General features: G+C 43.2%; 1 protein-coding gene across 5 annotated transcripts in view; it reads left to right on the forward strand.

The window, feature by feature from the left end:
* The window catches only part of IGLON5 (IgLON family member 5), a 637,667-nt gene extending 620,697 nt beyond the window's left edge, over nt 1–16,970 (forward strand). Inside the window, exon 9 of one of the 5 annotated variants that reach the window (XM_033964041.1) lies at nt 15,876–16,970. In XM_033964041.1, coding sequence (XP_033819932.1) covers nt 15,876–16,084 — 209 coding nt within the window. In that variant the 3' untranslated portion in view covers nt 16,085–16,970. The remainder of the gene's footprint in view (nt 1–15,875) is intronic. The other 4 variants (XM_033964043.1, XM_033964038.1, XM_033964039.1 and 1 more) reach the window with 4 other exon arrangements.
* Nucleotides 16,971–17,358: the final 388 nt, after the last annotated feature.

Genomic DNA, 17,358 nt, shown 5'->3' on the forward strand with positions numbered 1-17,358 from the left:
TTTCCCCCATTGGTGTCATTTGCCTACTTACGGTAATTTGGGGCGGGGGAGGTAAAGAGTAAGGAAGGGGATTAATTCAGTATTAGCAGTCACAACATTTGGGGGAGGGCACTGTCCCCCATGCCCATCACAAACTGCACCCATAGCCCAGATATTCTATTAGTCCAGCTCTTCCCCTTGACCCGTCTTTGCTGCAATTCATTTCTTTCTGCGATTTTGAGCCTCTTGTGCTGGTCTCGGCATCTCAAGTTTTAGGAGACCAGCACAAGAGTTCCTGCACTGCACAGCTCAAACACACACAGAGCCAAGCAGTGCAGAAGGTGGGAAATTCCTGTGCTGATACTGGCAGCTGCACAACCAGCAGGGCAGGAAAATCCCAAGTACCAGGGGAAATTTCTGGGCACCATGGCAACCTGGCACCTGGGATTTATCGAGACCTGATACAGACACTGTGAGAGACCTGATTAATAAATTCAGTGATGCAAGAAAGATTTGTTTGGCATTAGACAGAAAGGGAAGAGATGTCACAGACAGGGATGCCAGTCTGAGGGAATGGAAAATATGCTCATCACTACACACTAATTGCAGCCTGACGAAAGTGCAGATCTCCTTTACACGCACTGATTCCTGCCTGAGTAAAAATTCTACACACACTGACTCCAGCCCATGGGAAAAGCAGATCTTCATTAATATTACTCAGTGATTCCAGCCTGAGGATCGCTAATCTAATCAAATCTGAATTTCTGAATCACACTTGTCCAGAACAGGTTCGAGGTGAGTTACAAGAGAAGAGACCCATATTATGTTATGGGGAATTATATTCAGCATCTATGTCTTTGTCAAGAGTCTACTGAGCCGTAACAAGTTAAAAACAATAATAAAAATAATATGAAGCACATAATATAAACCAGGGATCTCAAAGTCAGGTTTCAGGATTTCCTTATGAATATGCATTGAAAGCAGTGCATGCACATAGATCTCATGCATATTTATTGAGGAAATCCTGAAAACCCGACTGGATTGCGGCCCTCAAGGAGGGACTTTGAGACCCCTGATATAAACTAATATGAAACACATAATATAAACTAATAAAATCATAACTAATAAAATCAAGCAAAATTTAATTGACATCTCATCCTCACGACTCCTTTGCAGTGCCTTGATTCTCTCGTCATTGAGGCCTCCTTGGACTCCCTTTTTGGTGTCTAAACAAAAGCTGAGACAACATATTAGTATTTGATCATCAGTCCAAGAGTAGTTGGATGGTGACGGGATAATCGCGCGCCAGACACCAGCGCACCGACAATCCAGCGCTGACAATACAGCGCAAGAAAGAAGCGTGCCGCTGAAAGCCGCCAAAAATCATTATTTATAAAGACTCCGATGAGGAATGGGGGGAACCCCCCCACTTTAATGCATAGTGTTTGCGCTACCGTTAGGGGGGTGTGGGGGGTGCAACCCCCCACATTATAGAGAAAACGGAACTTTTCCTGAAAAAAATCAGAAAAAGTTCCGTTTTCTCTACAATGTGGAGGATTGCACCCCCATGCCCCCCCCAACGGCAGCGTGAACACTATGCATTAAAGTGGGGGGCTTCCTCCCCACCCCCCACCCCCATCGGAGCCCTTTAAAAATAAGTTTTTCGGCGGCTTTCAGTGGTGCGCTTCTTTCTTGCGCTGAATTGTCAGCGCGCTGGTGTCTTGTGCACCACTGACTATGAACCAGTTGGATGGTATTCTAGAGAGAATAGGGGACATTATATTGCTGGTTATAGAGGGCTGTCATAAAGGTAAGCCTGCAGGGTTTTTTTTTTCTAAATTTTAGGTAATTCCATTCAGTTCTTATATTTTTTGAGAGGTCATTCCAGATTTTGGTAGCTGTATGGTGAATAAGAAGTTTAAAATATGTTTGCATTTGACTGCTTTGGGTGAGGGAAGCAATTTATATGTATCTAGAATCCTAGGAGATAAGAAGAATGACGAGGGGACATTTGATGAAGTTACAGGGAAACATTTTTAAAAGCAATAGGAGGAAATATTTTTTCACTCAGAGAATAGTTATGCCTTTCCAGAGCAATTAACGTAGCTGGTTTTAAGAAAGGTTTGGACAGTTTCCTGGAGGAAACTTGTTATTGAGATAGACAAGGGGGAAGTCACTTCTTGCCCTGGATTGGTAGCATGGAATGTTGCTACTTTTTGGGGTTTTGCCAGGTACTAGTAATCTGGATTGGCAACTGTGAGAATGGGCTACTGGGTTATTCTTATGTTGGTGAACAGAAAAATTTATTTACATTACATTAGAGATTTCTATTCCACCATTGCCTTGCGGTTCAAGGCGGATTACAAAAGAATTACAAAAAACGTTTTACAGGGAGATATCTGGTAATTTCTATTCCGCAAGTTAGCATTTAGGGTGTGGAACATAATGCAGAATAATCTGAATATAATTCATGTGTTTATGGGTAGCTAGTGGAGTTTATGATAGTGTTCTGATATGGAATTATATTTTGTTAATCTAAAGAACAGTCTGATTGCTGTGTTTTGGATCATTTGTAGACTGTGTAATTGGATAGAGCCCAGGCCAGCATAGAGTGCATTGCAGTAGTCAAGTTGAGCTAATACCAGCATTTGAATTAGAATGGGAAAGTGGTGAATTAAGGGAAAACGACCCACAAAGGAAGTGGTGGGGCTGTTAGATGACCAGGGAATAAAGGGAGTACTAAAGGAGGACAAAACCATCGCCGACAAACTAAACACATTTTTTGCATCTGTATTTACAGAAGAGGATATATCCAATATACCGGAAGCCGACAGGCTATATACAGGAAATGAAGATGGGAAACTGACAGAAATGACAGTCAATCTAGAAGAGGTAGGCAGACAGATTGATAGGCTTAAAAACGATAAATCCCCGGGACCGGACAGCATCCCACCCGAAGGTATTCAAGGAATTGAAAGGGGTTATAGCTGAACTGCTCCAAACTAACAGCCAATTTGTCGATCAAAGGAAAGATTCCGGAAGACTGGAAAGTGGCAAATGTTATGCCGATCTTCAAGAAAGGTTCGAAGGGAGATCTGGGAAACTACAGACCAGTGAGTCTGACTTCGGTACCGGGAAAGATGGTAGAGGCGCTGATAAAGGACCGCATCATCGATCACCTTGACGGGCACAAACTGATGAGGACCAGCCAGCATGGCTTCAGCAAAGGAAGATCTTACTTGACAAACTTACTGCACTTCTTTGAAGGAGTAAATGGGCAGATAGACAAGGGTGACCTGGTTGACATTGTATATCTAGATTTTCAGAAGGCATTCGACAAGGTTCCGCTTGAATGTCTAATTCAAAAAATTGCGAGCCATGGAATCGAGGGTGATATACTCACGTGGATTAAAAACTGGTTAGCGGATAGAAAACAGAAAATTTGCGGACAATACAAAGTTATTCAGAGTATTGAGGACACAGAAGAATTGCAAAGAGACATAAATATGCGTGAGGAATGGGATGCGAAATGGCAAATGAGGTTCAACGTGGATAAGTGCAAGGTGATGCATGTCAGTAACAAAAATCATATGCACAAATATAGGATGTGCTATACTCGGAGAGAGCCCCCAAGAAAGAGACTTGGGAGTACTTGTAGACAAGTCGATGAAACCATGCAATGCGCGGCGGTGGCAAAAATGGAAAACAGGATGATAGGAATGATTAAGAAGGGGATCAAGAACAAATCTGACAAAGTTATCATGCTGTTATCCTGGGCCACGGTACGCCCCCACATGGAATACTGCGTCCAACACTGGTCACCGTACATGAAAAAGGATATAGTACTACTCAAAAGTTTGCAGAGAAGAGCGGCAAAAATGGTTAAGGGACTGGGAGAGTTGCCGTACAACGAGAGGCTAGAGAAACTGGGCCTCTTCTCCCTTGAAAAGAGAAGACTGAGAGGAGACATGATCGAAATATTCAAGATATTGAAGAGAATTGACTTAGTAGAGAAAGAGAGATTGCTCACTCTCTCCAAGGTGAAGAGAACGGGAGGGCACTCGCTAAAGTTAGAAGGGGAAAGATTCTGTACAAACTTAAGGAAGTTCTTCTTTACACAGAGAGTGGTAGAAATCTGGAACACTCTTCCGGAGGCTGTTATAGGGTAAAGCACCCTTCAGGGATTCAAGACAAGATTGGATAAGTTCCTACTGGAACAGAACATACACAAGTAAGGATAGACTCTAATAGGGCACTGGTCTTTGACCTAAGGGCTGCTGCGTGAGCAGATGCTGAGCATGATGGACCACTGGTCTGATCCAGCAGCGGCAAATCTTATGTTCTTATGAAGGGACTGAGACTTGTATATTGCTTTTTTGTAGTTATATAATCACACTCAAAGTGGTTTACATACAGGTACTTCAAGCATTTTCCCTATCTGTCCCAGTGGGTTCACAATCTATCTAATGTACTTGGGGCAGTGGAGGATTAAGTGACTTGTCCAGAGTCAGAGGGAGCAGCACAGGGTTTGAACCCACAACCTCAGGGTGCTGAGGCTGTAGCTCTAACCACTATGGCACACTCTCCAGAAGTAGGTGATCTAGGATTCCTATGAGAGAGTGGAGTCGAGTATAAATCCAAGAACTTTGGCAGTTTTATCAATGTTTAAGGTAAACCAGATGTTAATTGCAGTGAGGTGGGAGCTGACAGAAAGGAGTTGTTGTGGAACCATAATAATTAGCTGTGTTTATTAAGTAACGCCATCAATTACTTTAGTAGAGGTTTCGTCCATGTTTGTTTCTAGTGGGATGAAAAGAAAGATATCATCTGCATAGGATAGTATGTTTTCTCCTTTAGTGAAGGAAATATTGCCCAAGGAGCTCATGAAAAGATTGAATAGTATGAGGATAGTGGGGACCCCTGTGGGACACCACAGAAGGCTTTCCAGGTTTGTGAGATGGTATCATCCTACCAGACACAGTATTCTCTGTTTACTAGAAAGTCTTTGAACCATTTGAGGACTGATCTGCCCAGACCTAGTTCATTTAATTTTGTTAGTAGTAAGTTATGGTCAATAGAGTCAAAGCTACTGATATGTCAATTGGAATAGGTTAGATTGCTGCCCATCACTCAGCATCTGTTTAATATGGTTGTTAGTGATAATACAAGTAATAGAAGTTCAGTGCTGTGATATGCATGGAAGCCAAATTATGTGGGGTGGAGGCCAGTGAATTTGTTAATGTAAGAAGTGAGTTGGGTGCATACACTTCACACTGACCAGTTCATAAAAGGGTAGTTCTCCTTTATACACACTCTGGCCAATATTCAGCCAGCAGTGTACAGCATATTTTTTCCGCCACCGCCACTAAAATCAGAAACTCACTGCTGGGCCCTGTGCAGGCTTTGGCATTGAATTTCTGCTTTTTAAAAGCCGGCTTGCACTGACTCGTTAATATTCAGACTTATCCAGCTATGGGTTAGCACTTAAAGATAGGACAGCTCTTTATGTGGTCCTATTTAAGTGATAAAATGGCCGGTTAGGTGTAAATAATGGGACCTAACTGGACCCTGCCCCCAGAATGCTCCTGATATAGCCAGCTTCAAGTTCAGTGCTAACTGGTCATTTTCAAGTTCAAGTTTCAAGTTTTATTAAATTTGATAAATCGCTTATTAAATACTAAGCGAGTAACAATTAAAAATATGTTATGTACAACCTTAAGAAGGGGGGTAAGAGACCACTAACAGACAATACAGACGAACTGAGGTACATGAGGAAGGAACAAAGGTGGGTAAAAGTTACAAATTGCAGTTTCTCAGGAGAGAAGAAAACGAAAATCTAGTAGGGAAAAAAAAACGTTAGGATTGGGTTTTTAAAAAGTTATTTTAAAAAGTAAAAGAAACTTTACAATGAAATTTATTATAATCAAATTAAACTGATTTAAAAGAAGAATGTGTTTTAGATATTAAAAGAAGCTTTAAAAAGGAATGATTTTAGGTTGGTTTTAAATAAGTTCAGGTCTTTAACTTCTCTGATATATAAAGGGAGAGTATTCCAGGTAAGAGGGGCCATAACTGAAAATATGTGGATAAGCATTAAAGTGCTGCTGAAAATGACTGGATAGCCATGACCAAGCAAGTTAACTGGTTGACAGCCATTTCCAGACAACTCGCTTTGAATATCGGCCGGACCGATCCCAGCCTGATAGAAAAGCAGATCTCCATTATTACTACAGGCCGGTGAGCTTCACCTCGGTCCCGGGTAAGATGATGGAAGCGCTGATTAAGGACAGCATCTGTGAACACATCGAAAACAATGGACAGCTAAAGTCGAGTCAACATGGCTTCTGCAAGGGTAGGTCATGCCTCACAAACTTATTGCACTTCTTTGAGGGGGTAAACAGCCAGGTGGATAAAGGGGAATCCATAGACATCATCTACCTTGACTTCCAAAAAGCCTTTGACAAGGTACCACACGAAAGACTGCTTTGATCCATTGGGGAGGTCCACCAATGGATCAAAAACAGACAGGAGACAGAGGATTGGAGTAAAGGGCCATTGCTCAGACTGGCAATGGGTCACGAGTGGAGTTCCGCAGGGGTCGGTGCTGGGACCGCTTCTGTTCAATATATTTATTAACGACCTGGAGGCGGGAACAAAATGTGAGGTCATTAAATTTGCGGATGACACCAAACTATACAGCAGGGTTAAAACCACGGAAGACTGCGAAGACCTACAAAAGGATCTGACGACACTGGAAGAGTGGGCCAAAAAGTGGCAAATGAGCTTCAACATAGGGAAATGCAAGGTCATGCATGTAGGGAAAAAAAACCCGATGTTCACTTACAAAATGGGGGGATCACTGCTAGGGGTAAGTAACCTTGAAAGAGACCTGGGAGTGATGGTAGACACAACACTGAAGGCGTTGGCACAGTGTGCCACAGCCTCAAGGAAAGCAAACAAAATGTTGGGTATCATTAAGAAGGGTATCACGACCAGGACGAAGGAAGTCATCCTGCCACTGTATCGTGCAATGGTGCGCCCGTATCTGGAGTACTGTGTCCAGTACTGGTCGCCATACCTGAGGAAGGACATGGCAGTCCTTCCAGTCCAGAGAAGAGCAACTAAGCTGATAAAGGGTATGGAGAACCTCTCATATACTGACAGACTGAAAAAGCTAGGGCTGTTATCCCTGGAGAAGCGGAGACTTAGAGGAGACATGATAGAAACCTTCAAGATCCTGAAGGGCATAGAAAAGGTAGACAGGGACAGATTTTTCAAATTATGGGGAACCACAAGTACAAGGGGGCACTCGGAGAAATTGAAAGGGGACAGGTTTAGGACAAACGCTAGGAAGTTCTTTTTCACCCAGAGGGTGGTAGATACATGGAACGCTGTAGATTCCGGAGGCTGTGATAGGCAGGAGCACGTTATAGAGCTTCAAAGAATGTTTGGATAGGTTCCTAGAGGACAAAGGGATTGAGGGGTATAGATAGAAGTAGAGGTAGGTTATAGGGATAGGAATAGAGGTAGGTTAAAGAAATAGTCAGGGACCACTGCTCAGGCAATAGGCCTGATGAGAAGCCGCGGGAGCGGACCGCTGGGCGAGATGGACCTCAGGTCTGACTCAGCGGAGGCAACTTCTTATGTTCTTAATACAAATTCCAGCCAGAAGGAAAAGCAGATTTCCTGTATCACTGCAAGGCTCATTTAATGCAGTACACAAAGATTCCAGCCTGAGGGCTAAAGCAGTTCTCCTCTAAGGCTGCACATACTGAACCACGCCTGAGGGAAAAGCAGGTCGTTATCACTACACACATTTATTCCAACCTAACATAAGAACATAAGCAATGCCTCTGCTGGGTCAGACCTGAGGTCCATCGTACCCAGCAGTCCGCACACGCGGTGGCCCAACAGGTCCAGGACCCTTGCAGTAATCCTCTATCTATACCCCTTTATTCCCTTTTCCAGCAGGAAATTGTCCAATCCTTTCTTTAACCCCAGTACCGTATTCTGCCCTCTTACGCTCTCTGGAAGCGCATTCCAGGTGTCCACCACACGTTGGGTAAAGAAGAACTTCCTAGCATTCATTTTTAATCTATCCCCTAAGGGAAAAGACAGACCTCCTTTATCAGTTACTCACTATTTCCAGCCAGAGTAAAAGGCAGGTGTCTCATAGATTCATGTAATATTTTACATAAATTATTTCAGGAATAACAGTTTGAGCCACACAACTGAGAAACCAAATTCTGTCAACATGTATTAACAGACTAATGTCTATGAAATCCTGCTTCTGGTAGGGCTGTGATATTCTATGATGGCAACTGGCAGCTTATGTGAAGCTCAGTCTTCCACCCCAGAAGTGGCTGTCCACAGGGCCAGATTAACCAATAGGCCAAGTAGGCACGTGCCTAGGGCCCGAAGTTGTCAGGGGGACCCGATGAAAAAGAGGACTCGATTTGGTATTTTTTTTCCCTTGGCATCTCGGGCCCCCCGGAAAGATCAGCAGTGCTGCCCCCCCCTCCCTCCCCGGGAGATCTACAACACTGCCCTCAACCAACCTGAATAACTGACGTCGGAGGGGGTGGACCAGCAGATGCAGAGTTGCTGCAAGGTCCTGCAATGACTGCGTCTGCCGGCTCTGCTCAGGGAAGAGGTAAGTGACGTCGGAGGGGTTGGACCGGCAGATGCAGTCATCGCAGACATTGCAGCAATTTTTTGCATCTGCCAGTCCACCCCTTCATACGTCACATATTCAGGTTGGTTGATGGCGATGCCAGGGGAGGGCGGTGTTGTCGATCTCCCGGGGTGGGGCCAGCACTGCCGATCTCTCGGCGGGGGGGGGGGGTCAGCGCTGTCGATCTTTCCCGGGGGGCCCACGTTGTCAAGGGGAAAAAACCCACAGAGTTCTCTGTTTCTTCAGCGGGCCCTCTTTGACCTAGAAGGGTGGTGGAGGGAGAGAAAGAGGACAGGATAGTTTGCAAGTGTGGTGGAAGGAGAGAAAGGGGCAGATGCTGATGGAATTGGTGTGCAGGGGAAGGGGAGAGATATAAGGGGAAAGATACTAGATGGAATTGGGTTGAAGGGAAAGAAAGGGGGCAGATGCTGATGGAATTGGTGTGCAGGGAAAGAGGGAAGGATACTGGATGGAACTGGGTTGGAGGGAAAGAAAGGGGGCAGATGCTGATGGAATTGGTGTGCAGGGAAAGGGGGAAAACATAAGGGGGAAGGATACTGGATGGAATTGGGTTGGAGGGAAAGAAAGGGGGCTGATGCTGATGGAAGTGGGGGGAAGGGAGAGGAGAGAGTGAAATTCCAGACCATGGGGGTGTGGGTGTGGGAGAGGGAAGGGAAGGGAAGAAGAGGAGAGGAGAAAGATGCCAGACCATTGGAGGAGGGAATGGAAAAAGATGGATTCCAAACCAATGGGAGTGAAGGGAAAGATGGATGGGAGAGGTATACAGTTTCTGGAAGTGGCACAAAAGGACAGAAGATGAAAGGAAGAGAGTGACAAGAAGATGAGGAGAGCTGAAACCAGACAAGACAAAGGTAGAAAAAATGTATTTATTTATTTATTTTTATTTTTTTTTTGCTTTAGGGGACATGCATTACTGTTTCTGTGGTGTTGCATTGTATGCAGAGTCCAGCATCGTGGTGGTTTTATTTAACCTTTGTCTACGTATTTCTATTTTAACCCCCCTTTTACAAAACTGCAGAGCATTTTTTTAGCGTTGGCTGTGGCTAAATAATAATAATAATAATAATTTTATTTCTTATATACCGCCAAAGCCATAGTAGTTCGAGGCGGTTTACAACGGAGAAGGGCTGGACAATCAGCGAAAATGGTACAAAGGTACAATCAGAGAAAATGGGTACCAGAGAAGAAAATGGTACAGAGAAAATGGGGACAATCAGCGAACAGTGGTACAATCGGCGAAAAAAATGGTACAGTCAGCTACAAAAGGTACAATTATGGCGAAATGGTACAGGGAAGAAGGTCAAGACAATCTGTGTATAGGGGTATTAGGGTGTGAATCGGGTGAATAGATTAGTTTTTAGTAGTTTCCACACTACAGTTTTGTAAAAGGGGGGAGAGGTTAGTTTGTGATTACTTATTCCATACTAGGCAAAGGTGTTTTCTGTGTTCTGTTTGTATGAAAGACATGGTTTTTTTGTTAGCATTGACTAGCCTTGTTTGGCGAAATGCATAAGGCATGGTTCTTGGGAGCACCTTGAATTAACCTGATTTGAATCTCCTTATTTTCTGCCAATCTTCATTTGTTTCACGTTGGATTCTTTGGTGGACTGCTTACCTTGTTGTTTTGTTGCAAATTAACATACATGGAGTGGAACGTACTAGAGGAGTTACAGATTTGGTTGTTTATACATACATATGGGTTACAGTTGGCTGATGTAGAGTGAGGCAGTTGAGAGGCGTTGTAAACTTGGTTATTAATATAGACATATTTTGGATAGTATTACTGCTTTACAAATATTTGAACACTTTCATATATGCATGGAAATGGTTCAGAGTTAAATTCCTGGATAAGTAGGTGGGAAGGGAAGGAAGGGGGATTTGTTCAGAGATGTTTGGGGGTTGCATAGAAGAAAAATGTGCACTGGTATGCTAATCTTTGTTTATTTTTTAAATTAAAAAAAAAAGGAAATACAAGTGGAAATAAAGAAGTAAAGAAGAAAACAGATAAATGGGGGCGGGGACAGGGCCAGGGGGGCCCAGTGTACTTGTGTGCTTAGGGGCCCTCGAAGAATTAATCCTGCCCTGGCTGTCCAGAGGCACCCAAAGTGTTCAACTGCCAAGGGTAACTGGATCCAATTTAAACAAAAGCTCCTTTATAAATTCTGAGTGTGCTATTCATCTTACTAGGGCAATGCCCAGAGAAATATCAGTCAGAAGCATTTTATTCACTTTCTGGGCTAAACAAATTCCATATATAGATATTACTTTTCAGACAGTGACCATCTAAATCAGGAGTGTCCAACCCGTGGTCCAAGGGCCACATGCAGCCCCATGAAGTATTTTGTGCCCCGGTCGAGGGCGATGCAGTATTTTCCTCTGCTGCCCCCTGGTGTTTACCGTCTTGCCGGCTCCCTCCTCTGTCTTGCTGCAGTGTTTGTGCGGCCCCATAAACATTTTTTTCGGCCAATGCGGCCCAGGGAAGCCAAAAAGTTGGACACCCCTGATCTAAATAGATGTGACATACACACACAGTGTGAAATGTGGACTAATACTGAAGTCTAGCTAGATCCTATACTGTCAGCATAGAGTGACACATCATTGCTTACAGAGCCATTTTTAAAGCTTTCTACTGCTTGGCTAAAAGTACATGACAGCCTCTATAATGTGTGTTCATGGACTGTGAAAAAAATGGGGGTAGGCATTTAGTACACTATTAATTCGTTAAAATTTTAACTACAATTAAATGTTTTAACTCTTTCAAAAATATTTAACTTATCTCTGTTGTCCACCATTGCTTTCTCTCCCCTTGCCTATACCTTGGTCTGGCATCTCTTCTCCCACCTCCCCACATTTACCTTAACAGGCCTGGCTCTTCATAGGGTCACTGGTAGAGGCAACAATTCCCAGTCATTATAAGTAGTCTGCAGCTGACTTGGAAGACTTCCCTTGCTGTGTCCTGCCCCTCTCCAACACAACTTCCTCTTTCACTTTGGCATGCTGTGATAAAGCATGATAAATCATGTGATTAACATTTTTAATCACACGATTAACCATGATTAAAATTTTGGTTTCTCACCCCTAGAAAAGAGCATTTTTGAGTTTTAGGAAAACACACACAGTTCATTTTTTAAAATGCACACGATATTTTGGACCCTGCTTGACTGCATCTACTTTTCAGAGAACTTCAATGAAGTATTTTTCATTTGAAAATTACTGGCCAAATATGGGCATATATAGAGGCAGTTTGTCTGCACTGGGATAAAGGCCACATCGACTTTTTTACTTGTGGGTTTTGCCCTGCTATTAAAAAAAGAAATATGCATGCAAATGTGCACTGAATATGTATAACCATTCCCACCTACTTTTGTGCAGGTAGATTCTTGGGGAAAATACAACTGCGTAGGCCAATTTACAAATGATTTAAACCCTCTGGAAATTAGGATCCTACATTTTTTTCTCTTGAAAATTGACTATGGCTGAGTTCTTAAATTTAGGTGCCCAAAAAGTAGATAAATATGGGATCATATTTAGGGTTCAACAAACAGGATTTGAGCACCGATTTTCAGCACTTAATATCCAACTTACCGGCCCTTTTACTAAAGCTTAGTGCTTGCTAACAGAATTAGCACATGCTAAATGTTAAGAAACCCATACATATAAAATGGGCTTCTTAGTATTTAGTGCAAAATAAGCTTTAATGAAAGGACCCTTTATGGAGGAATTGATCAAATGGTGTTATGGTCTTAATGCACATTAAAGGAATGAGCACACAGTAAATTCGAAAAGCCCATTCTATACATATGAACTTTTAATACTTAGTATGAACTAATTAGAGGTGTGCATGAGGATGGGTCAATGGGAAATCCATGGAACAAAATAAATCTTTATTTCTGAAAGGATGCAAGGGATGGATGGAATGGGGAGGGGATAAGGACTAAATTCTATCCCTATACACACTTAACCTCCTGGCCCTGGAATCTCCCTGCCTGCCTGCCCGGTCTGGCATCACCTCCCCCGACCTAATGCAGTTGCTTTCCGCCACCTACGTTTAAGCATAAGAACATAAAAATTGCCGTTGCTGGGTCAGACCAGTGGTCCATCATGCCCAGCAGTCCACTCCCGCGGCGGCCCTTAGGTCAGACTAGTGCCCTAATTGAGTCTAGCCTTACCTGTGTACGTTCTGGTTTAGCAGGAACTTGTCTAACTTTGTCTTGAATCCCTGGAAGGTGTTTCCCCCTATAACAGCCTCCGGAACAGCGTTCCAGTTTTCTACCACTCTCTGGGTGAAGAAGAACTTCCTTACATTTGTACGGAATCTATCCCCTTTCAACTTTAGAGAGTGCCCTCTCATTCTCTCTACCTTGGAGAGGGTGAACAACCTGTCTTTATCTACTAAGTCTATTCCCTTCATTACCTTGAATGTTTCAAACATGTCCCCTCTCAGTCTCCTCTTTTCAAGGGAGAAGAGGCCCAGTTTTTCTAATCTCTCACTGTACGGCAACTCCTTCAGTCCCTTAACCATTTTAGTCGCTCTTCTCTGGAACCTTTTGAGTAGTACTGTATCCTTCTTCATGTATGGTGACCAGTGCTGGACACAGTATTCCAGGTAAGGGCGTAGCATGGCCTAGTATAGCGGCATGATAACCTTCTCGAATCTGTTTGTGATCCCCTTCTTAATCATTCCTAGCATTATGTTCGCTCTTTTCGCTACCGCCGAGCATTGCACAGACGGCTTCATTGACTTGTCGACCAGTACTCCCAAATCTCTCCAAGTACTGCACCAGACATCCTGTATTCCTGTATAAGATTTTTGTTACCGACATGCATCACCTTATACTTATCCATGTTATATCTCATTTGCAATGTCGCGGCCCATTTCTTGAGTTTGTTTATGTCCTATTGCAGGTCATCGAAATCCTCCTGCGTCTTCACTACTCTGAGTAACTTCGTATCGTCTGAAAATTTAATCACCTCACTCGTCATACCAATTTTCAGGTCGTTTATAAATATGCTGAAGAGTAGGGGTCCAAGCACCGAACCCTGCGGCACTTCACTCATGACGCTTTTCTAGTCTGAGTATTGTCCATTTACCCCCACTCTCTGTTTCCTATCCGCCAGCCAGTTTTTAATCCATGTGAGTATTTCACCCTTGATTCCATGGCTCACAATTTTTTTAAAAGTAGTCGTTCATGCGGAACCTTGTCGAATGCCTTCTGAAAATCCAGATATACGATGTCAACCGGGTCATCCTTGTCTATCTACCTGTTTACTCCCTCGAAGAAGTGCAGCAGGTTCGTCAAGCAAGATCTTCCTTTGCTGAAGCCGTGCTGGCTGGTCCTCATCAGATTGTGTCCGTCAAGGTGATCAATGATGTGGTCCTTTATCAACGCCTCTACCATCTTTCCCAGTATCAAGGTCAGACTCACCAGTCTGTATTTTCCCGGATCTTCCCTCAAACCTTTCTTGAAGATCGGCGTAACATTCGCCACTTTCCAGTCTTCTGGAATCCTTCACGATTTGATCGACAGATTGGCTATTAGTTGAAGCAGTTCAGCTATAGTCCCTTTCAGTTCCTTGATTACCCTCGGATGGATGCCATCCAGTCCTGGAAATTTATCGTTTGTAAGCCTATCAATCTGACTGCATACCTCTTCTAGACTGACCATCAACCCTGTCAGTTTCCTGTCTTCATTTCCTGCGTATAGCCTGTTGGCTTCCGGTATGTTGTGCATATCCTCTTCAGTAAATACAGACGAAAGAACGGCTTGACGTTTTTTGCCTCTTTGGCTATTTTTTCCACTTAGTCTCTTTTGGCCCTCTTACTGCCTTATGGCACCTGCTTTGATGTTGTTTGTGCTTTTTCCAGTTTTTGTCCGTTTTAGACCTTATCCATTCCTTAAATGACGTCTTCTTGTCTCTGATCGCTTCCTTCACCGCTACAATGAGCCATGCCGGTTCCTTATTCTTTTTCCTCTTGGATCCCTTGTTGATATGTGGTATATATAGATTTTGCACCTCGGTGACTGTAGCCTTAAAAAGGTACCATGCTTGCTCTAGCGTTTTTACAGTGCTTATCCTCTTCTTAATCTTCTTCTCTACCATGTATCTCAGAAAGTCTTTGGCCATAAAGACCAGCAGCAGCTATATAGAAAAGCTTCCTACGGTCTATACTGGGCTCTGATCTGGCCCACAAATTCAACATACAAAGTAACAATAAATAATACATATAAATAAATTATAATACAACAAAACAAAAACAGCATAAAAACAAAAGAAAAAAAACCACTGTCGCTCAAGCTGTCACAGAGGAGTGGGATGGAATTAAAAGAATTTGGCAGGGTCAAGATGGAAGAGAGGGAGAAATAGGGAGAGATGCCCATGAGGGAGGTGGGAAAGTTGGACCTCAGAGTAGAGAGAGAGGAAGGAAGAGAGAGAATTGGATATGAGGCTGGGGCAGGGAGAGAAAGAATTGGATCTGAGGGTAAAGGGAAGGAGTGAGAAAGATTGTTGGACCTGGGGGTGGAAAGAGAGAGGGAGGGAGGGAAGGAAATGTCAGAGAGAGGGTTTGACCTGGAGGTGGAGAGAGAGAGAGAGCAAAAGAGAGTTGGACCTGGGGGTAGAGGGAAGGAGGGAAGAAGTTGAACCTGGGGGTGGAGGGAGAGGGAGGGGAAGGATGGACCTGAGGATTGGCAAAAGAGAGGCATTACAAGTCCTGTATGCATGTTGGGGATGGGAACCAAAACAAAGGGGATGGTATGGCGTCAATACCAATATGATGGGGAGACTGGAGAGAAGGGGTAATGGTTACTGTGGATGGGCAGACTAGATGAGCCATTTGGCCTTTATCTGCCATCATATGTCCATGGTACCAATTGATGGGGATTGGAAGGTTATAGTACCAATAACAATGGGGATGGGGTGGGGATGGAAAATAATTGACTGGGGATGGGTAAGGATGTGGTACAGAATATGTCCCCTTACGCATCTCTAGCTAATTCCCTTAACATATGCTAAGATGCATTAAGGCCATAATGCTGCTTGATGAATTCTCCCTTTAGAATCTTAAATCTAGGAAAGATAACTGGAGACCTAAGTTTTAGATTCTTAAATTTAGGTGAATTTTGAGCTGAAAACATATTTATTTTTTGAAAAAGAAAAAGTCCTATAGAGAATAGATCATAGAAACAGATTTCTATTTTAGATAGAACGTGGAGAGTGACCCAGAAAGTGAAGCAACTGACAGCCATGGAGATGGAGCTGACACAGGAGCAACAAGGGTCCCAGAAGCTGAAGGACCAAATCAGCCTGTTAACAGTCCAACGTGAAGACTATCAGGCCAAAGAAGAGGTTGCAAATGCTAAAGTGGAGCAGCTGCAACAGGAATTGGCAGTGACAGTACCATCAATGTAGCACTGCATGGCAGAATCCATTTATTAACAGAAAAAGCAGTGACTTTAGAAAGCTGTATGTGGGGAAAACTAACATCGATCCCCCTCCCTAGTGTTGCCAGAATTCCTCTTTGAAAAAGGGGATGCCTGGTCTCGCCCCATTCTGTTTCCAGTCCCGCCCATTTTGCTTCCAGCTGCGCCCCAATACTCCCCCAGCCCTGCCCCCCCCCAAACTTCCCTGAGCTTGAAGGCCACATTTGGAAGCCTTCACGCATGTGCGGACATCAATGCAATGACATCACAGGCATGTGTGTGTGCATATGGCGCCATCACGGTGATGGCCGTTCATGCGCAAAGGCTTCCAGACGTGGCCTCCGAGCTCAGGATTTTCCCGGACATCTGGTAACCCTTTTAAAATGTTATCAGTATCCCCTCAGTCAGGAAACATGTGGCCAGCCAAACCAGATGAAATCACCAGATCTAGAAAGAAAATAGTTTTAAACTATTCCTACATTATGATGGACCTGCTACATATCAGCTGACTTCCAGCATCTATAGCCTATAAAAAGTGAGAATTCACCTTCACTCCCCCTCTCTTTGAATCGCTGCTGGACCTCTGCCCACCTTACTGTACTCTTTTTCAACATTCTGTAAATAAACTTCTCTTCCAGCAAGGGTCATCACTTCATCCAGAATGTGCAGATACAATGCCTCCCAGTATCAGAACCAAAAAGAAAAGATATATCTGGGCCTTAATCATAATGAGTTTCTTTAATCCAGCATAATTAATCATTCTGCTTCACTAACAATATTTTATCTTGTAGCATGTTCACCTTGTGTAAAGATCCCTAAATTGAAAGCTGAAATGATTGCATTGCCCGCATGATATTGTAAATAAACTTGCTCTGTAAAATAAGATTCTAGTTCTTCCTTTATGTTCTATGTCCTGAATATTATACAGTGCTGGTTTAGAATGTAATAGAATCTGGGGATTTATTTATTAGGCATGTAATAAAATCTGGGGATATATCTATTAATACTGTGCAATAAATTACACCATTTGCACCAAAGTTCAATGTTTATTCCATCTTTACACTGTTATTTTAATTATGAAAATCTTGTAACACCTTAACTGATTCTCCATCTTACATTTAATCCCATATTAGTTACTATTTTTCTTTGGATTGGAGTAAGCACTTCCAAACAAGGTTAGTTTCTTTTGTCTACTCCCACCCTGAGCAGAAGCTTGATCTGAGATACCTTGGACAGTAAAATAAAGTAAGACCTAGTTTTCTG

Source organism: Geotrypetes seraphini, chromosome 11, assembly GCF_902459505.1.
Source record: "Geotrypetes seraphini chromosome 11, aGeoSer1.1, whole genome shotgun sequence".
Lineage (NCBI taxonomy): Eukaryota > Metazoa > Chordata > Amphibia > Gymnophiona > Dermophiidae > Geotrypetes > Geotrypetes seraphini.